This window comes from Otolemur garnettii, unplaced genomic scaffold (genome assembly GCF_000181295.1).
Source record: "Otolemur garnettii isolate 467f Iridium unplaced genomic scaffold, OtoGar3 scaffold00034, whole genome shotgun sequence".
Taxonomy (NCBI): Eukaryota; Metazoa; Chordata; class Mammalia; order Primates; family Galagidae; genus Otolemur; species Otolemur garnettii.
This window is the reverse complement of record NW_003852429.1, coordinates 3,199,037-3,221,850: the sequence shown is the minus strand read 5'-3', so window position 1 is coordinate 3,221,850 and position 22,814 is coordinate 3,199,037. Positions and strand designations below refer to the sequence as shown.

Below are 22,814 nucleotides of genomic sequence, written 5' to 3'. Positions count from 1 at the left end.
CCCTCTCCCAAGGCCATACTGAAATTAATCATCTCCATGCCATCTTCACTATGCTGTGGGTACCTCTCAAGGGCAGGAAATCTATGGGTGCTGTTCTCGGAACCAAGTAGTTAAAAATAAATTTTTACTGACCTGTACTGATGTAGGTGAGAGAGCTTAAGAAGGTAACCGCTTAAAATGGAATTCACAAAATTACAAGTGGTTCTGATGTGTATTCCAGCAGCACAATTTATTATTCAAAGCCTCCGTCGTAAATAAACCATTCAACACCAGTGCAACTTGATTGCTTTATCCCTAGGCCTGACTTTTAAAACTAACTTTCCTCTCTATCAATTCTTTATCTCCCAGGAAATGTCACTGCCATTTAAAAGTACTCTTTACATTTGGCTTCTCTAATCTTTTAAGGTATTTGGAAATTGCTGTCAGCGATAGCCAAAATGTGCCATGTTTTGATATACACGTAGCTATCTATAGCCCTGCTTCACTGAGGGGGAGACGTTGTGTTTTACACTCAAACGAAAGCAACAAAATGTGCGCTCCATACGATAAACTCTGCCGGGCTGTCCTTTCACAAATTGATTTCCACTGGCTTAAACTAATGTAGCTAATCGGCTGCACCTTCTTTCAAAGAAAATATGAAGGTATCTTTATATTATAACACCATTTTAATCTTACTGAAAGTTGTCTTACTGACTTTAAAAAATACACACACATACCTGAAAAACAAACCAAAAAAAATAGTATTTTTATATTTCCCATCAAAGAGTGGTTATTCATTGATTATCTATGATACTCACACACTGGGTTCCAAGGAATATGAATATGTGTTAAAGTGATTTCAGATACCTCAAAGCACATTTGGGAAATCGAAGCTAATTGCCTCATTTTAACTAACCCAAGAAAATATAAAGAGAGGATCGCTACCCAAACACGGCAAAGAACGAAGCAGGAAGTGGACAACCCAGAACAAAAGAATGCGAAATGGATTTTGAGGAGAATCTGAAGGGGAATTTTAGTTGGGCTGGATGTTCAGCATCCTCATGAGTGTGTGCAAATAAAATTGAGTTGGGAAGAAAAGTAAATTTAGTGAATAACTTTTTATCAGGTGGAAATTTCTAGAAGATGAGTACTTGGAAGTCAGTTAGAAAGGTAATTTGAGTTCTTGAATGTCAATTCAAGATGTTGGGAATTCCTTCTCAAGCTACTGGGGAACAAAGTGAACTGTTAGTGGCCAAAGACTTCAACTTTAAGATCGTGGCTCTAAGTGTGGTCCAGGAACCACCAGGACCAGCATCCCCTGGGAACTTGTTAGAAGCAGAATTCAGGCTCCCTGGACTGAACCAGAAACTCCCCAGGTGGGTACCATCAGCCCATGGTTGAAGGAGGCTTGTGCATGATACTGATGCACACTCAAGTTTGAGAACTGCGGGTTTAAACAAATTAAAATAATCAAAGCAATGTATCAGAGCATTCTGTGGTTAGTTAGCAATAACAAAACCTATGAAATGGCATGGAGAAGTTTCAGTGCCATTTCCAAGAAAAGACCAAAAAAAAGAGAGAGAGAGGGGGGAGGGAGAAAGAAAGCAAATGATTTTAGAAGATTTGCTGTTTGACATTTAACAGCATTTCAAGATCACCTTTTAAAGTTCTATTAGAGCTTCTCTTTTAGAAGCTCATCATAAAAGGAAATTAAAATGACTAAATCCAGAATGGGGATTACAGCCCACTAGTTTTTCTCTTCCCTTCTGATAAGAAATAGTACGATTTCTCATCACCGTACCTGTGCCAGAAGGGAATTGGGAAAAGGAGAACTAACATTTATTTTGAGACCTCTCTCTGCACAGATAAGGGAAACTAGAATTTAAAGAGGTATGAAAACTTAAATAATCAATTCCTAAGCACAAAACAAGGAATTAAATCTTTTTGCATCAGCCACGACACCCAAAGATTTCCATATAAATATAGAATTCATACTATCCCAAGCTTACGTGATCTTTGAGGGATATTTCAGAAGTTTTCATATTGGTTATCGTACATTGCAAATACTGAACAGATTCCATTCTTTTGGGCCCTGAAAGAATTCTTTCCCTCCAGGCTTACAGTTCTGAGGCACGAGGGCCTATAACCTCATTAGAAGGCAAAAGTCTCTAAATCAGGCTGACCAGCTTGAGGTCCAGCCAGAAAAAGAAAAAGGCAACAAATCTGTCCCTGTCCAGGGAGTCAAAGGGAGATGGGAGGAAGGTGATGGTCTGCCAAGTCATCAGTTCCTTCTTTCTGAGCTTTGCCTCCATGTTAGGAAGCCAAAGAGAAGCAGGATTTCTGGCACAAAGTCTGATGAAGACTGTGAAGAAATCGCCAGGTGACCAACTGTAGAGTAACGTATGGACACAAAGGAGTCAGAGGGCTATCCTCCGTCCTCAGGGAGGACTCAGAGGGCTGTCCCCTGTCCCCAGGGAGGACTCAGAGAGCTGTCCCCTGTCCTTGGGAAGGACTCAGAGGGCTGTCCCCTGTCCTTGGGGAGGACTCAGAGAGCTGTCCCCTGTCCTCAGGGAGGACTCAGAGAGCTGTCCCCTGTCCTTGGGAAGGACTGAGAGGGCTGTCCCCTGTCCTCAGGGAGGACACAGAGGGCTGTCCCCTGTCCTCAGGGTGGCACAAGCCTGGCCTGGCAATCCATACAGCCCTCCTAGGAAGACTAAGAAAACAGCTGAGCTGCAAACCAGAGGCTGGCCTCGATCCCACCACACCAGGTGATCAAGGTTGAACATGGGCCAGAAGCCAGTTGAGTGAAAAGCCAGCGTCTCAGGAGGCTTTCAGGGCCCGAAAGGCCCACGTGAGAGTGAATTCAGCTGGAAAGAAGGCTAGCTAGCTGGTCTTCCCAAGTAAACGAGGCCAGATCACAAGAAGGCTAGCCAGCTGGTCTTCCCAAGTAAACCCAGACATGTAGGCCAATAGGGCCCTACGACGGGAGAGCTCAAAGATCTTCATTTTGCTCCCTTTCCAGGGAGGAATCACTGCCTACCCTCATGTAAGAGATTTGTTTTCTCATGTATTATGTTAGTTGACAAACAACTGTATATAGCCTTTATTATAAGTCAGGCACTATTCCAAGAGCTTTATAAATGTCAGTTCATCTAATACAATCCCAGTGATGAGAGGCAGGGACTGCGACCAACCCTGTTTACGGATGGGAAATCGGGGGCAGAGAGAGGTTTAGAAAGGGCTAAGGCACACAGAACTGAGGGGAGTCACAGCAGGTCTCTCCTCAACCACTACACTACAGCAAGTGTCCCATACAACTCACGGTGACCTAGCAAGGCTACAGTAACCAGACTCGGTTTTCAACTATATCAGAATAAAATGTCTTTTCTTATTACCCCCCAGGAAAACCAGCTGGAGGGTGTGAGTGAAGGAGGGAGGGAGGAGAAGGAAAGATACGTGAAGAGGAGGGACCGGAAACTGCTTGCCTTTTCACATCAGAGTTGCAAAATGTGTATATTTCCAACTCCAGGGACAAAAATGGTGGCAGTTCACAGCTTCCTAAAGGTCCTTCCAAAAGCTTGTAAAACGAGCGATTTCCTGGAGTGAGGAGAGATGACTCATCCGGGTGGCTGTTTTTCTCTTACCTCTGCTAGTTACTGCTGGAAAGTAGAAATGTGAACATTACCTAGACCTAAGCGAAATCAAAAGACAGACTATTCCTCTAATTTTTAAAATGGAAAAACCTCCAATTACACAAGTGCTCTTCAGTTATATTTAACTTGCCCCCCCCCAAAAGTCCACAAGACTGAAATACCCATCTCTTTCAACCGACCAAACCTTAAAGTAAAAAAAGCCTTCAAGTTCACCGTGCAAGGGGCTCATAGCTGCCTATTTGGGAAACGTTTCACAGCCATGACTAACAGAGGACAAAACACTCAGAAATGACAGAAAAGGCAAACTGGATATAATCCTAAAAGTTAAATGTGTTGTTTTCAGATGAACGCTGTGATTTTTAGGATTAAAGTGAATCGATTTAAGGTATAAGGAGTTTTAGCAGCTTCACAGGATCCATTATTTTTTCCCCTGATGTGGTATTACCAAACGTGGCCGCTGTTAATGGTGAAAATACATCCTCGGTCATCTCAGATCCTGATGGGCGAGAATATAGGACAGGCAGCCCAGTGAGGTGGCAGATTCATGGCGCTGATAATACTTTCTATTTATCCGAGATTTGTCTCAGTTTTTCAAATCTCACATGCCAGTGAATAGGTCCTAGGATATGGTGTCAGTACAATGTCTGTAAAAAAATGATTCTTTCAGGGAGGGGAAAAAAAGAACAGTGCTTTCAATGTTCAGTATCCTTTACATCTGCTGCTCAGCTGGAAACACTGTTAAAAGGCCATTAGAACCTTAAGGTAACAGACCTCGAAGGCTCTGAAAGCCATGGAGCAATTTGCTGTTTGTGTTAGGAGTATCAGCTCCAGCCACTTCCTTTTCATGGGCTGAAAACAGCTTCTGTCATGAGCCGTGAAAATCAATTCCACAGTAACCAGGCTGAAATGTGGTGGAAGGTGGCACACCTACAGGCTGGCGCTGTGCTGCAGAGCCTCCTTCTGGGCGTCCACCGCACCTTCTAGAAGTCCAGACAGCGGCTCCCCAGCACTGCCTGGGAGGTAAGAGCTGCACAGTTCTTCCAGGAACCTTCCCACTGATCTCTTAGGACACTGGTTCTCTCTAATGCTTAAGTTAAAACTGAAATTGTCACCCTGAATATAGAGGGCTGTAGGAGATGCCCAGCTGGGAAAAGCCTGCTCTTGCTTATTTGTATTCAATCTTTGCATTTTTCCTAATTATATTATAGTAATTTTGAAAGAGACTCCCGTTTTGCACATAATACTGTTTCAAGGCCTTTTAAAATAGTCAACATTTTTAAATCTTCTTTTAAGCAAACAACATTATACTTTTGAAAATAATTTCACAGGCATACCACCAGTTTTGTTAAGAGTTGGACTTTTGAAACTAATGGTTAGAAAGATTAAACTTAATTTCAAAATAGTTATGAGAAATTGTTCTTTCAGTTGTAAGATACAACCTTGACTTCCACATAGACTCAAGATCATTCTAATCTGTATTTTTATATACATATATAGTCAACCCTTTGTTAAATGGAAAATCTTTGTGTAATCTGCCAAGCATGTTCTGAGTAAAAATAAATCGCCACCCCTAAATCACAGCAATCACCTGTCTTGATACATGTCTTCTTATAAAATTCTCATAACAGCACTAGTCCACACTAAGAAACTGATTCAAACTTAATCTGTCAAATTTTTTGTGAACAATAAAATGGAAGAAATATAAGTTCATGTTCTTTTGCTGTGAATATCTGAAGCACCTAACTTGTTTTAACTAGCATAAATATGATTACTCTACCAATTTTTTTTTAATAAAGCAGAAAAATGTGGGTTTGTACCGTTTTTATGTCTACTGTATAAAATTACATGATGAAGACTTCTAAGTGAGCCTAAGAAATTTCCAAGTTATTTTTCCAAAGAGGAAGATGGGACAGGAAAAGATTATTCATAATAGATTTGTCATTGATGACACACGATTTGCCATTTGCTAAACTGAAACAGATCTTTTATGAGAGCCATGTGGTACTATTAGTGAAATAAATATATTCTTACTGCAGTCATATAAAAAGCTTGGCCTAAGCTTTTAACATAATACTTGACCTGATGTCTAATACCCCAAAGCCCGTGAAAGAATAAGATACCACATAACCGAAAGAGTAGTAAAAGTATAATAAAAGTGTTTCACACATTAGCACTTGATAATGTAAAAGTCACAGCAAACTAAGTTTCCCAAGTCCAAGGCCAATATACAGCTTGAGGAGAAGCTATAATTGATCACCACCTAGGAATGTTCAGGAATCCTGCATGTCTACATCATTAGGACTGTAGAATCACAAATTCCAGTTATCAAAACAGAGCTCCTAAAGTCTTTAAAAACATTTGGTATGCACACAGAATACAGGAGTCCCAAACAAAATTTTGGTTTGTTTATTGGTGATTTTTACTATAGCCGATAGGATTCAACTAAAAACGGTTTCTAAACTGGCTTCTGAAATCAGCTCACTGGTATCAACAGCTTTTTAAAGGAATATGAATTTTATAAGAGAATTGCAAAAGATACTAGAATGTTTTTTTTTTATTTTATAGGTTAGTTTCCAGCAGTTGTTTCTTTTGCATTAAGTTATAACATTGTACTTAAAAGAAAAATTCTGTTAAGCCTTTAGCTATAAAAAAAGAAAATAAACAATCAGAGATTTTAAATTTTATAGTTTTCTAAGTTTTAAAAACTCCCAATCACAGAGATTTGGGGGCAGAAATAGGAGAAGCAAAACAGCTAAAAGGCATTTTTTTTTCCAGGACAGAGTTAAAGCCTGTCATTTCAAAATACCTACACTGTGTGCAGAGCGGCTTTTTTCAAGTTCACTTTACAAGTGCTATTGACTCTGAGCTATTCTCACCTATTATGAAAATAACAAGCTAAAGTTATTCTTCTTTTTTTTAAGAAGACCTCAAGGTGCTTTCTTTGCCAAGAAAATAGTTGCCTCAACTTCACTACAGCCTTAAGAGGAAATATCTACAGCTCGAGGAAATTCAGCCTAGCAGCCCTGGCCCCTGCTCATCTTAGGAGTCCCAGGGGCACAAAGAGGAAACCAATTCCTCAAGAAACCTGAGCCCCATAATAGGGAGCAGACATGCAACCAGGAAGCCCTACAGAATGCAGATATGGATGCCCAGAGTGTGCTCAGCAATATTTTAATTAAATGTGCACAAAATGAAGAGTGACCAGCTGTAAATGTAGCCTCCTGACACAGGAGTCTGACAGCCAGGAAACGATGGCTGGCTGTGCACCTGGAAGGCGAGTGTGGGAAAAACAGCTCAAGGAGGAAGGAGCAGGATAAAAATATTCTTCACCAGGAATCTTCTAAAAAGGACGAAAAGAATAAGACTCACAGGTGCCCACAGAAAGCATACTGTATTAGCAAATAAAACCAGGGTTCTTACCATGAAAGAAACATTCAATGCTGCTGTCCATGTCCCCTTTAAAGGAACAGGGAGGTCCCATGGCTGATCCCTCTGTCCCTGCCACAGATGGTATGGACTCCCCGGTGCTCATTCCCTTGGTGACTCCACGGAAGGAAATCTGGGGAGATCAGTGGTGCACTTTGGAGCAGTAACACTTTCTAGGTGGAGATTCTAACCCAAGAAAAGGTGAAAAACAACAAAAGCCATCACTCCGGATCTGACAGTTCACCTGGACAGAAACTTGTATTTAAAACTATACAGAACGATGGCATCCGTGGTGTGGCACCCCCAAAACTCAAAGTATGGTTCCTGGACCAATAACGTTAGCATCGCCAGGAACTTGATAGAAATGAAAATTATAGGCCCCACCCTGAACTACTGAATCAGAAACTCTGGGGGTGGATCCCGCCAAGTGCGGTCGGCACGCCCTCCGGTGACTCGGGTGCATGGTGAAGTTCCTGAAGCACTCACGGCTCTGGATCTTTGTTCTAACCCTGGAAACACATCAGGGTTATTCCAGCAAATTATGAAACAATGCAGAAAAAGGGAGAGAAGGAGGAAAGAAGAATGATGCCCTTTCTCTAGTCCATTAAATCGGAGTATCTGAATCTAAGTACTAGAGCTCAAGTTTGGGTGTTTTTTTTTAATATCCCCAAGTATAGCCTGAGATCGCCCTGGCTCTTTCCGACTCAAAAGAGCTAACTGTTAAATTTTGCGAATTGATTGTTTTAGTAACTTGAGCTAGATCATGGTAGAAATGGGCAAATGCTATAAATCACGGCTCCTCCCCACCCCTTCCCAGCCCATTTTAAACATATATCAGCTGGACACTGTCCAGGGTCAGTGACAATGCCAAATACATAATTAATTCAGACAGTGAGGGTGGTTTCTCTGAATTTCTCCATTCCTGCTTAATTCCTCGGGATTCTTATTAAGATTATGAAGACTAACCAAGCAATCCAGTGGCCAGCTCCTGTCTGTGGGTGTAACTAGGGGACCAACTGGGGACCATGTCCCTTTTCCTTTCCTTCCCTTCTAGGCACGGGCACAGGAAGCAATTCTGGAATAAGAAGTGTGGGCACGTCCACTGGGGGACGGGAGAGCGGTCTGTCACCTGAATGAAGACACCGGTGGGAAGGAATAGGAGACAATACCTGTCCCGTCTGTGCGTCTGATACTGTTTAGCAGGCCCTGCATCCTGGTACTTCCTGCAGTCATCTGTGTCATTTGGTGGGATGACTGGCACCCTGACCCTCCTGTAAACTCACTGCTTTCTCACTTCTAGAACTGCCCTGTGTCAGGACTTCTAGTTATGGGAAACAGTATCTTCCCCTGATTGCATAACCCAGTTCAGTCAGGAGGTTTTGTGACCTGCCGGACAAAAGTATCTTAACTGACACAGGCGATTGGAGGGAGGAGTTCACCAATTCATCCTCTTTAACAAACTCTTCTACTGGAACTTCCATGTCAAAGAGTCAAGTTTTTTAGTTTTTTTATTTTTCTTTTCAATTTTGCCTCTTTCTTCTCTGATGGCTTTATTCTCCCCGTTTTCACTCTCCTTCTTCCTCTGGGCCTTCAGTGTCTCCTGCTTACGTACATATCTGAAACTTTAGCATCTCCGGGCTGTCCTGCTTCCTCCCCGGGGCCGAGAAGGATCACCTCACTAATCCGTCCTGCTGCAGTACTTGCCCAATTCAAAACAATCCTTCCATTCTGTCAGTTCCCTGCCAAGAACCTGGGAGGATGACCTCCTTACGGCCCAGAAAGCCTAGGATTTCCAAGGCCCTCCAGAACGGCAACCCCACCCTGTCTCTTCGAGATTCTTTCCCACCAGTTCTTAGATCTTTTTCTGCATCTTTCTCTACGCACCCTACACCGCCCACAGGTTTAACCCCACCCTGACTGCCTTCTTCCTTCACAGCCCTCTACCCAACGCTGCCCATCCGTCCAGCCTCCAAATTATGCCCCCTCCTTTCAGTGTCTTTCTCTCAATCCTGTCACTACAATCAGTAATTACATTTGGTACTTAAGCCACTGATGATAGCATATAATTAACTCTCCATTATGGTGAAAAGTTTAAATATTTCATCGGACCCTATTTGAGAAATTTCTTTTTCTCAGCCATACAAATACTCTTAACGGTGTTCCACTGGTTTAACAATATTGCATTTTGCGTCCACTAAAAAACACACACGGACCATGCCAAAGGTAATGTTTCTGGGTCACTTCCCTTGATGTCCTCTCCTCTTCTCTGTCTGTCTTTCTCTCTCACACACACAGACACCCACACTCACCCCAGCCTCTATTCATTGTCAGTCACATGTAGTACACACTAAGTAAATATTTTGGCTGATTAGTGGTCTTTTAGGAGGGATCCATTTTACCTACTAAGCACTTCACCACCAAACGAGCATCTTCCCCTTTTCCTGTACCTGCTGTTGCTCTTCTGAATCCATTCTCCATAGTAACATCTCAAAACCACATCCAGTCCTGCTGAAAACACATCTTCAATAACTCCTCACTATTCCCAGGCCAAAGGCCAAAGGCCTTGTAGTGAGTTCCCAGGATCAAGGGCTGATCAAGGGAAAAGGCATGACCTCCAGGTGGCAGCAGCCCTCAGCCAGCTTTATTCTGAAGACAGGTTGCTAGAGAGGGAAAGTCCCTCAAGGAATGAAGATCTGGCTGAGTGGCTACCACCCAGAAGGGCAGGAGGAACCCCCGGGGGCAGGACAATGGGAGAAAGCCAGTGTGCACCTGGCAGTGTCCCCCAGCAACATGGTGGAGACCCTGAGCACGGCAATGGCTGCAGCAGCCTGCAAGCTGACCGTGGCCAGCAGTTTCCGCAGACAGCACAGAACAGGAGGGCCCTAAAGCACCAAAGATGTGCATCTTCGTCTGTATTTGAATGAAATGGATGAGTAAAACCTTGAGTTTAGCACTGGTCAGCTTCTGAGTTTTAACTCTGGAGTCCAGGCCTGCTGTGAAAAAGTGAGCAACCACCAGCCAGGGCCAAGAAGCAGGGGCTACCTCCCATCCCTTACGTAGGGCCTTAATCTGGCCCCGAGGCTCTCTTCTCTCTCTCCTCTCCCAGGCCTCTCCCCAGTCACTGACCATGGCCCACCAAGGACTGGAACACTCTTGTTTTCAAGGTGTTTTCAGGGAACGCATGTGCCTTGCACCCTCCTCCTTCCTTACTAAAGGGCACTCATGCTTCACATTATTTCCTTCTTCCTCCAGGAAGCATTTCCAACACCCTGTGATTACAGCAAACGCACCTATAAAATGCTGTCACAGTGCCAGGTGCCCTGTGCATTTATCTCAGCCATGATTAACTGTGAACTGTGGATGGATGCTTCCCTGCCAGGATTAAAATCCCTTGGGCTTTATACCCAGCACCTGCACAGCAACGTACGCATAGTAGGTACACAAGAAATATTTACTGCACGAATGAAAAAAGTGCCTAAAGGGACACTATGTTATTAAAATAATAACTTGGACAAGGTAGAAATACGGAATCAAATTTCTATTTTTCTTTGTTACTAACTGGTATATTAGTTTAAAAATATTTCTCACCCAAGGTTATTAAAAACTCTTAGATACTTTTGTCCAGGATTATTAGAATTTAAAAAATCGTTACCCAAGACTTACCACTCTGAAACCCTTTTATTAACAAATATACTATCCCGGGGAGTCAATAACACTCTCAAATAGTATCATGAAAATGAAATAATACTGGAGAAATCCATGAAAATATTTAAAGTCAAATTATGCGCTAGCTGAAGAATGTAACAGAGCAGAATTTGGTCCGTAAAGGGATATATAAGCACCAAGGTTTAAAAGAATGTTAAATAGCTGTTTATACTGGCAAGACAACTCTAAAGCACCTTCCTGGCCTTGCTGGAAGTCTTTTGAGAGAGATGAATTTAGGGGAGGGGGAAATCAGACTTACAATAATATTACTTTTGTGGGTTCGAATATAAGTTAAGACCCAGACGTTAAAATCATTTTAAAACCAATGATTTCACTGCAATTTTACCCTCAACTCATTTCTATACAAATCTAGCTACTGAAGGTAGGTCATTTTAATTTAAAACTACTCAATAATTGTATGTATAAGTGTTCATAAATTTCATCCTTAATTTTAAAAGAATACTAGTTACTCTCTTACTTACATTGTGGTTCGATCTTTATAGCATAATATTTTAAAGAATGTAATACTGAACATTTTAAATCAACTTTGACAGTGGCCTAGATTTCTACTCACAAGCTATTCAGATGCAATAGCTACAGTTAAAAGTATGTTTTATGTAAAAAAGTATATCAGTCAACTCAAATGAACTCTTGTTCTCAATGATGACTTATTATCCTCTAATTAAATCAGCTAAGATAACTCCTTTGCAAGGATCACTCTAAAATTAATTCTCAAATCAAGAGTTTAAAAGTGGCACTTCTAATAGCCCAAATTTTAGATTGCTTTGATAACTAGAATTAGTCTGATTTTTTTTTTTTTTTAGAAATCTGGTGGCTTGCCAAATCATTTAAAAAAAATTAAAATGTGGTTAACTCATTTATACCTTACACTGTCCTGTTCTTTAAAAGAAAAAAAAAAATTTTAAGAAATCAGCTAACTAGAGGGCAAAGAAATCAGAAGTCTTTGAAGCAGGCAGGTAAACAAAAATTAAACAATTTATTACAAACTAGGATATTTAATATGGCTGTATATGAATAGGAGTTACCACACATTGATTTTCTAGTTGTGTTAATGTGATATCTACATGCAAACTGAAAAAGAGATTTATGTTAATGGCAAATGTATTAGATAAGACAGCTTGCTGGGAATGTAGAAAAGAAGACAGGTTTCTAAAAAAGAAAGGCTTGTGGGACAAAGCTCAGGTAAAATGAAGTGTTATACAATTTGAAACCTGAAGCCAATAAAAAGACATCAGAGGAATATAAAGAATTTCCTTTGTCTACTATAGATTTTTTTTTCTGAGACAGAGTCTCACTACATCGACCTTGGTAGAGTGCTGTGGCATCACAGCTCACAGCAACCTCAAACTCTTGGGTTTAAGTGATCCTCTTGCCTCAGCTTCCCAACTAGCTGGGACTACAGGCACCTGCCACAATGCCCAGCTATTTTTTTGTTGTAGTTGTCATTGTTGTTTTAGCAGGCCCCGGGCAGGGTCGAACCCACCAGCCCTCCAGCCCTGGTGTTATGTGGCTGGTGCCCTAACCACTGAGCATGGGCACTGAGCCCTATCTACTATAAATTTTAAGATAAATATTTGACAAAGTGATATGAAAGACATGGGAAAGAGTTTAATGCTTCCTTCATGTCCAGCTGTCACCCTCCTCTCAAAATACCTGAGACAGGTAATGAAAGAAACCAGCCCCTATGTTTTAGTTTCTGTTTTGTAGTAGAACTGCATCTTTGTGATAAAGCCATCAGGAAAATGGGCATATACGTGGACAATTTAGTAGTGGTAGCTTGGCCAACTTCTGAGAATACGACATCCAAATTCAAAGTGATTTTGAGGAATTATAGATGTCGCAAGAAAATAGGAAAGTATTCCATTTTTGTATTTTAGGAGCTACTGTGAAGAATAATACGCGTATGCATTAGGTGATTAATAAATCCAGGCTATAAGCATATGAGATGGAAAAAGAATAGATTTTGCATACGTTCATTCAAAAAATGCTGAATGCTTAAAACCGTAAGGCAGTAGACCAGGTTAGGCCTATGGACTCTGGAATCAGAGCTTGGGTTTCAATTTCAGCCTCATCACATAATGGTTGGGTCACCTTTGGACAAGTCAATTAGAGTCTCTGTTGTTCTGTTTTGTCTTCTATAAAATGGGGATAATGTTAGTAGCTACTAAATTATTAGAGGATTCAGTAAGGTGATATTTAAAGGTGATATTTTTAAAATAGATTATGGACACATAATAATTTCTATATACAAGAATGTTAAGTTACATTAGATAAGTAATGAATACACGATCGCATCAGCCAATAAGTCACTGTTAACTACAAAGTGTTATAATTAATGACCCCAGCATGGCTCAGCCATTAAACAGTGGCGGAGTAAACCTGAAACAACATTCTCTGAATTTCCCAGACTTTTAAACAGGTGCTATTTTCAGCTGTGAAGTTTCTTTGGGAGTTTAGAGCAACCAAGATGAGGATTGGAAAATGACGTAATATTAGTCATGCACAACCAAAGACTAGAATATTTCACACTGACCTTTAATTAGAATAATTTTCCTAACAAAGACCGTGATGATCCACTGCTCCATATTTACCCAGCAGATAGAACAGGAGAAAAATAAGTAAGCACGTTGTGAAAGAACGCTTTTATCTAGATATCTGGAAACATTTCTATAGCACAAGAAGTACTAAATATTAGAATGGATTGCCAAGAAGGGCTCAAGAACCTACACCTTTGGAAGTTTTTCAAACAAGGATAGATAGAGTCTATCTGATCTGCTTGCAATGTTTTAAAATCACAGCTGTGCAAAGATTAATGGCGTAAACTGGCCCTTGAAGGCCCCCTCCTCCCCAAACACTCTCTGAGAGTGTAACTTTATATATTACCCATCACAGCCCGTCATCTGTTGAGTTTCAAGAATTCTCCTCTATCCTAGAATAAAAAGGGGCAACACTATTTTGCAATTGTGAGGTCTGAGTAAAACTTTAATAATGTCATGATGAAACATGCCAGTATTACTTCTCCGTTATTTTACAAAGCGAAGTACCTGCAAATAAGTTATCAATTAGAAACAGCTCTCTGGAATCTGAAGTCTGATGAGCAATTCTTTTAAATTCATGTTCCTGGGCAGACTAAGGACATAGGCCAGTTCTCAAATAAACCATTAGGTGTCCAAACAAGACAGAGGATGAGAAGGAGTTTGAAGAAAAGCTAAGCACTGTGGAAACTCTTGCCTACACTAGATAATTAAATGTAAACAGTGTCGAGAACCAGGCAGGAGGCAAGGAATATGTTCAATTAATAACAGGATATATTTCCTAAGCAATTTATTCTAATAGTAATAAGCAGCATTAAGTTTCCATGGGTGGGGCAAGTGTATCCTTAAAAACACAATTTTCTTTTCATTCATTATTTTCCTATCAAATGTGCTTCTGACCCCATGGTGACCTGTATCTTGATGAAGTCCACTAGCATCAAAGGACTCCAGGCTTAAGGCAAAATCAACACTGTGCCTCCTTGCCCCGGAAAGTAGGAGAGTTAAACTAAAGTGCACACATTTTAGAGATTCATAGTTAAATACCAACACTGTAAATATAAAAAGGCAGGGATGGGGGGAGAGAGTCAAAAAGCATAAACAAAACAAAACCCCTGTAGTTAAAACTCCACTAAAGGTTGGTGGGAGCGTCCTCAACAAAGTAAATGGTAACTACGGAAGTGATTTAACACTAAAAATCTTCACTTGGATATGATATGAAGGAGATTGGCATCGTCCTAAGGATGAATTCCTGTCCCCTGAGAGTCCCATTATCCACTGGAGAATACGGAAGCAATTGAAAAATACTTAACTATTTTCTTCTTTTAGCTATCTTATCTGAAATCATGTTGAGAAACATCTGTGTCTTTAAAATATACAGTTAGAAAAAAGTGCACGTGAAAGGAGAAAAAGTTCCCAGAAAAAGTGATCCCTGCTACAAACCTTTTAAAAGTTGAATTCCCTGAGATTTGGGGAGGGAAAGAAAAAGCGAAGCTGATCCTTATCAATTAATTAAAAAGAATGAAATAACAGTAGACAAAGGAGCGTTAAGAAACTTAAGGAGCTGCAGCGGCAGTGGCTCTCTATTCATTGATTAACAAATTACGGAGTTCTGGGAAGGGGGGAGAAGTGTCAGGGATAGAAAGGTAGGCTTGTAATTCACCACAGGTTCCGCCTTAGACTCTGCAGAGGGAAAGTCTGGCTCTGAATCGAAAAGGCTCCCTCCCTACAGTGAGCCACGTTTGAGGGATACGTATTTGAGCCTTGTTTTGTTTTGTTTTGCAATGCGCAAATTTGTATAAATGGGTTCGTTAATTTCAGTATAAGTGAAACCCCTCACTTCTAGAGTTTGGAGCTCAACCATAATAAAAGAGCAATTCCATAATGTATGGAAACTGTGATGTGGTAAGATATCCGCAAAACGCTTTTCATCCATCGACCAGTTATCTGGCTAAAAGCAGAGAGAGGATGATGGAAATTCAGCGTTTTGACTTAAGGATCTGAGGTCGCTAAGGACTTCAGCCGCCCGGTGGGAGCAGCCCGCGCCCTCGCTGCATCTCCTGGCCTCCCTCGGCTTCTCCCAGCTCTGTTCTTTCACAGCCAAAGGATTATCTCTCCGCGACACGTTTCATTCACAGAGCCCCAGAGAAGCTCGGATCGGTTGGAGCTAAGAGCCGGAAAACACGCCGCCAGACTGCTGCGCAAGTTGGTCGAGACCAAGCGCTGCACACGCTGGCGCCCAGAAAGATGAGGACTCTCAAGCTCTTAGTGGAACAACGCTAGTGCCCGGGCAGTCAGGGTACACAGGGTGCCCAGATCCCGAGCCGAATCCCCAGTTGAGCCCCTGATCTAGGTTCACTCGGTCTCAGAGAACCGGGCGGCGCTCTGGACCCGCGGAGCGCTGGGTGGCAGGGAGTCCCCGAACCGAGACCCACAGCAACGGGAGAAGCACAGGAGCATCGTAACAGGAAAGCCCGCCCCAAATTTAAAACAGGCAGCCCGTTAACTCCCCAGAGCAGCCCAGGAATGCCGACGACGTCCGGAGACCCGGTCCCGGTCGAGGGTCCCCCCCACCCCCAGCTTCGCCCGCCCAAGGCACCGGCGCCCTGCGCCTGCCTCCGCGAAGGACCGGGAGGCTGGGGAGCCGGACTAAGCGAGCTCTTCGCGTCTCTCCACCGCCCCTGCCGGCGCAAGGGCGGGAGTGGAGAAGGCGCCACTCAGACTGTGGCGCTGGGCAAACTGCGGCCGCACTTCTTCCAAGTTTGCCGAAACCAGAGGCGTGTGGTGGGCGCCCCGCTTGGCCCCCTGAGGCCACGCTCGAGTGTCCCGGGCTTTTAGGTCAGTCTGACCTGAGCCATCAACGAAGGGGGCAGAAGGGCGCGAGAGCAGAGGGAAGAAGGGAAGGGAAAGGGGTGCTCCCGCGTGTGCACACAATGAGGCAGCTGAGATGCACACCTTCCCCGCCAGAGAAGCCGAAGGAGCATCCGCCGCCCGGCGCCGAGACGCGGCGTCCCGCGGAGCCCAAGCGGAAAGTGAACACCAACTCAGCAACAGGGGGGAAGACCGGGGCGCCGGGCAGCCAGGGGGGCGTGCGGCAGCCCAGGGCTGCAGCCTGCCCAGCCGCCCGCCTGTGCTTACCTGCGATCTCCTGGTAGGGGATGTCCGCCAGGCTGAATCCCTTGGCACCGTAAGCCTGGCGGACCTCGCCGCAGCTCCGAGCCTTCACATCCGCTCCGGCCGGGAGGGACAGCAGCAGCCCCGAGAGGGGAAGAATTATAGCCCCGATCCAAGAAGGCATGGTGCAACATGCAAATCCAGCTCGGTAAACCCCAGGGCCCGTGCGCTCTTCACCTTGCCCCTCAAGCCGAAAGCCCGCCAGAGGCAGCGGCGCGCTCCTTGCCGCTGCCCAGCGTCACCCCCTTCCGCCAGCCGAGGGGACGAGCAGCGCAGCCCTCTGGACTGCGCTCAGCAAACTTTTATAAGCCAGATGGAGGATGGCAAGCCAACCAGGGCTGGCTGGGAAAGCTGCTGCCTTGCTCCGCTAGTCCTCCAGATAGAATGAGGTGCAATAAAAACCAGAATGAGGAGAAGGAAAAGAAATGTTTTAAAAAACCACCATGGGGGTTCAGAGCTGCGATCCGAGTTCCGAGCGGTGGAATCCAGGAGCGCTGCGAGCTCGGCTCGCCGGAGCGTGCCGCGAAGGTGGGAACGCGCGCCGGCGCTCCCGGGAGGGAGATGGACCGGCGAGAGCGAGTGTGTGTGCGCGCGTGTGTCTGTCGGTGTGAGCGCGAGGTTCTCGGGGATGTGTGTGCGTGGAGGTATGTGTTGGGGGTGTACGGGATCCAGGGGAAACCTCAGCTTCACACAGGCTGAGGGAGCCTGTGAGAGTCCTCCTGAAATAGGAAGAGAGAAATCCTGGAGACAGACGCTGGAGGCAAAAGGGAAGGAGAAAGGGAGGGGGGTGGAAACGTGCTACACACTGCACAGCCGAAATTCAGAGGCAGAGTCAAAGGCAAAACCTGGCCTGGATCTCCTTTTCCTCGGTAGAAAGAAGGGGGGAAAGGAAACGCTCTTATTTTCTCATTCACTTCACATCCTTCGTACTGATCGAAAAACTACCTTTAATGACATAAACCATCTAGAAAGATAATGTGTTTTGAAGTCATTAATTTACCTTGTTAGAGTGCATTTTGGTGGAGGTAAAGGACACGCTTTTCCAATTGTTGCGTCTAAGGTAAGTTTGCGACCTACCGAAACGCACAGCCAGGGTGGGAATAAACCTGGGAGAAGTCCCTGGACGGCGGCACACAATCACGGCTCTGTAACTGACTCTAATTTCTGGCTGGCAGGTAGTTAGTGAACACATTAGAAATCAGTTCTTTATTTTTTAAAGGTTTGGTTCCAGACTCAACATTTCCCCTCTTTTTCATTTCAGATATAGCCTTGGATCAGAAATCATTATGCCTGGGTTTCCACCCTATAGTATAATTCAATGAGAAAAGGAGGGAACAGGTGGCCAGTGTGTGTAAAGAGAGCTCCTGGAAGGGGCGGGGGCTTCCTGCCCTCTCACCAAATGCTCTCACGTACTAGACTCAACATTTTCTTTCAAGTTAACGTAATTCTCAAGTGGAAAATAAATTCTTTTTTTTGTTTTCCTTTTTGCAGTTTTTGGCCAGGGCTGTGTTTGAACCCACCACCTCCAGTATATGGGGCTGGCACCCTACTCCTTTGAGCCACAGGCACCACCTGAAAATAAATTTGTTTTCTTCTTGCTATCCCCACATCCCACGATCTGAAATGGGATAGAAGTGAAAATTCCCGTTTGCCTCATTTCAACTGACGTTCTTCCCCTAATGGACGCATTGAAGTCAGCTGGGCAGAGTTATGTGTTGAAAGTTAGAGCTCCTGCAGCTAAGAAGGTAGTTTAGTTAAAAGAAAGCCAAAATAATAATTGATAATAAAAATAATATTTTTGTGGCTGCATGTATATTAAGTCAGCACATTATTCAGAAATTACTGCTGGTAATGCCCAGTTTTGTGAGCTCACCTTTGAAACTACACATGTGGATGTTTTCCTGAAAAGAGCGACTCATGAAATTCAAATCATTCTAATTGTCATCACCATCATCACAACACATTAGGTACATCTTTGTCCTCTCCTTCATAAAGTCCTCCTCTCCTAACCCACAGAAAGACTCAATTTTAAGATCTACCCTCATTTAACCGAAAGAAATACTTTAAAAATGAAGTTGTCTTATTTACGGGGTGATTTTTCCTTCAAACTCCATAGGTCAAAACCAAAACTGCCTAGCTAAACCTTGCTGAAAATACAACTCACATAATCTTTTTTCTCTTAAAATGTTGGCGTGATTTTTGCCATCATGATGTTTGTGCTACTTGGCAGACCTTAAATCCCTGAATTTATTTTCCTCAAAGTCTGAAATCACGATAGCAAAATATATTCTGCTATCTTCGTGGACAAAGGACGAGGTTGGTAGGATGGGGAGGTGCTGTAGCATTTCTTCTGTGCTATTTGACATGACCTCCTTCAAGCTTGTGTTTCTGTCACAGCCAGGTAATAGGCGGTGTACACCCCTGAGGAAAGGGGTAAATAGACACACCCCTTGTCCCACTGCCGCATACTGGGACTTGTCATTTACTCTGACTTAGCAGTATTTACAGATAATTCAGTTTTTGAAATTGAGGTACAGGGTGAATAGGCAAAAGCATGGTATATAAGGTTTTAACTTATTTGAAGATCAACTAATTATTATTAAGTGTTTAATGAGCATTCAGTGCCAACTGTATTGCACTGGACACTTGTACACAGTCCCTACACTTATAAAGTTATCTCAGGATTTGTGGCAAGGCTAATATATGAAAATAATATGTAATTTAAACATAAGTCCAGGGTGTCCCAAAGGTCGCCATACATAATGAAAATGAGAAATAGTAGAAAGTTTACAAAATACTTACAAAGAGGTGGCCAACACAAAGAGAATATTTTGTAAGTATTTTGTAAATTTTCATAAACAATATTTTATAAAGAAAGACACATTTAGCTGCAATTTCCCATTTCCCTTATGTGTGTGACTTAAGTAGATTTCTAAGCAACATTTTTTCCCATTATTAAAGGAGCATAAGGATCTTTTTGGCTCAGCCTCCTGCCTTCTGAAAGTTAGATGATTATTTCATGAGTAAGACACAAAACATTGCTAACACACAGACAACAAGAGACCCCAAAGAGGGAAGGAACATAGATATCTGATTTCCTGGATGAGTCTTTAATCCATTCCTGGGTCTGTTGACCTCTCAATGTCTTGTTCAATAATAAATATCCTGTAGTTCCTACCACTGTTAGTTAGTTATTCTGCTGTTTACATAGGAAGGTAGTATAAATCTATACACCAAATTCAAGGAAGAATAAGAGAAATTGAAGGTGAGAGGCAGGGATTAGTCACAAAGGTAAGACGAGAACAAAAATTAGGTATCATGGAATCCAAGCTAGGAGGTTTTCAAATATAAAGCAAATTGGAGTGGACATGAAGAACATGGAACGTGGAGAGATGGTACTTGGACGTGGAAGTGGAGCACATCTTCCAACAATGTTGGAAGTTTTGAAAGAAACGTTTTATTATCATAATGTGGTAGATACCGGACCGTATGAAATTGTGTGTAAAATTCGTGGAAAGCATATGGAAATAGCGGATTACAGGGTGGTAAATGTATGTGGACCAGTTGTCAGGTAATCACCATGCCTTGGAGAAAAAGCTGCTACGATTTCAAGTGAGCATGAGAAACGAGACATACAAAAAGAGTGCATTTCAGTCTGATTTTACTTTGTTGATTCTGAATCTTCTCTTATCTGCATTTTTCATGTTTTCTACCATAAACATAAGTCCTTTTATGTGGGAAAAATGTTGTTTTGAAATGTATGTCATACTTCTAATCTAAATACAAATGGTATTTGTGTCATGTTTTACACAGTAAAAAAAAAAAAAGTCTTATATAAGCAAAACAAATGGCTGTTAATATATTTCTAAATAAATAACTTTGGGGTATAAAATTTCTTAAGTTTTTTAAATTCCTTGAGTTTACAAAAAAAGAGAGGAAAGTTACAATTACAGAATTTACTATCCTTCTGCTCAGTTGTACTAATTCATGAAATAAAGTAGGTGAATTTTCAGTTTGCCTAAGTATTTTGTAGATCAAAGTAGGGCAAGTAACTTCAAATAAAATCTTATGAAAACAAGAGAATGGACTTCAAGTGTCTATTCCACATCTCAGCTTGGCACAAATCAAAATCACTTAGTTAATCCGCCTCTTGGAAAACAGGACCTGTAATGAAAAAGCTGTCAGAAATTTAACAACAGTAGCTCTGCCAGGTGCCTGGATAATGGGAAGGTTGCTGAGTTACCAGGAAAGAAAAGGTAAGCCTGGGGGAATGATGACCAGAAATGGTGAAATAATATTTTATCTTCTTCTTATGCTTTATACTCAACCAAATCCTAACAGTTTATTTAACATTTATTGAGCCTTCAGAGTATATCTGGTGCTAATCTAAACCAATTAAAATTATATCTTCAAGGCAGCGGAGAACAAGCTCATTTGCTAATGATCTCTTGGGGGAAAACCGAACACCAAGAGAAAACAGATTCTTCTTGTCTGGCAATGTCTCTGGAGCCAGACCTACTTGGCGTTAGAAGAGAGAATCATGTGATCTGCTGAATCAGATTTTTACTTGAAAGTTATGACAGTGTTTGGCCAAAAGAACTGAAAGAGCTCTAATTATTGAATTATGTTTAGTTTTCACATATGCTAGAAACTTAGACAATGGAAGTCTTTTGTATAATCTTAATTCTTTCTCGTCTTTACTTGAACTAATACTGTCAATTGTTAAGAAGGTACAATTAGATAATAGTTTAAGGCATTACAATTATTTAAAATACAGTTTTCCATTTTTCATGTTTATTAATTATCCGGGAGTCTACTTTCCCTGGATTGTGATTTTCATGCCTAGAACTACATCTTAGACATGAAATACATTTAAATTTTAAGTCACAAAATGTTTACTTTCAAAAATCAGTATTAAGATTATTCCACGCCTTGGGACGGTCTTGCCAAATGTGATACTGGCTACGTGTGATTTTATAACATCATTAGAAGAGTTCATTGTACATCAGGAAGAGTTTCCTTTTGACTTGATGGCTTGGAATATGAATAGATGCCTCCCACCACGTCATTTGTGAAGCTCTCTTGCTTTTGTAACGTTTCCAAATCAGATACACAAGAATAAAAGAGTGGCACAAATGAAAATCCCATTACGAATGATTAAACTCACATTTTTGTAGTTCACAAAAGATCATTTGTCCCGGCCTTACTTGGTATAAGTTCAGATATTAATGTTAGGGGAGATGATTCTGTAGCTGAATAATAAATGTGATGTACCTGGATTGCTGGAAACACACATCCTGGCAACCGTTGCCCTGAGTCTGTTGCTTTGGCGTGGTTTTCAGATCATCTGGCACCATAAACAATGACACTCTTTAAGGCAAGTGGAGGACAACACCAGCTTACTCCATGGGGATGGTTCTTCACATGTTGCTGACTCATCAATGGAGCACATTTATTCTTTATTAAAATGATTTCTCAGATTTTAAAAGCCCTGGACTAATCACCTGTCGTTAACTATTTCAACATTAAGTAAGCCATGTGATAGACTTATATTTGGAAGAAAAACTGATGATGCACCCATAAAATGTATCCATTGTTATCGATTTTACTGCACGCAGGCCTCTGCCCTTTAACTATTTTCTATGGAAAACTGGAGACCTTAGAAGACACCAGAAGGATCGGTAAAACGAACAACTCTCTGAATAAGCTTTTTATTAACCTAATACAACATAAGATAAGAGGATGAAAATAAACAAAAATGATACATAGATAAATAAAATTGTTTGATTAGAATCAGAACAAATCTGAAGAAATGTTAAGATACTAATGTGATTAAATCTTGCTATTAGGCCGGGGAAAGTGGTTCCCACCTGTAATCCTAGCATCCTGAGAGGCTCAGATGAGATGATTTCTTGAGGCCAGGAGTTGCAGCCCAGTCTAAGCAAGAGTGAGACCCTGTCTCTATAAAGAACAGAAAAATTAGCCAGAGGTGGCATGCATTTGTAGTCCCAGTTACTCAGCAAACACAATCAAAATCACTTAGTCAACCTGCAAACTGAGGCTGGAGGATCACTTGAGCAAAAGAGTTTGAGGTTGCAGTGAGCTATGATGATGTTACTGCATTTAGCCCAGGCATTTGAGGGAAACCTAGTTCACCTAGACCCCCCCCCCCAAATCCCTTGATATCTATTATTAAGACCCAGCAGTTAGCTTTTCTCTATTTGTTGTCTACAGTTAAACACATCCCGTTTTGGAACCATACATAGAACTACCGTTTGCTCATAAGAAAGACAAAGTAGGAAAAAAGAGTTGTGTGAACGTACCC

General features: G+C 42.0%; 1 protein-coding gene across 1 annotated transcript in view; it reads right to left on the bottom strand.

Annotated features, from left to right (window-relative positions):
* GPC6 (glypican 6) overlaps positions 1-17,263 on the bottom strand; it is a 1,125,082-nt gene extending 1,107,819 nt beyond the window's left edge. Inside the window, exon 1 of the mRNA XM_003789574.2 lies at positions 16,454-17,263. Coding sequence (XP_003789622.1) covers positions 16,454-16,613 — 160 coding nt within the window. The 5' untranslated portion in view covers positions 16,614-17,263. The remainder of the gene's footprint in view (positions 1-16,453) is intronic.
* Between the last annotated feature and the right edge of the window lie 5,551 nt (positions 17,264-22,814).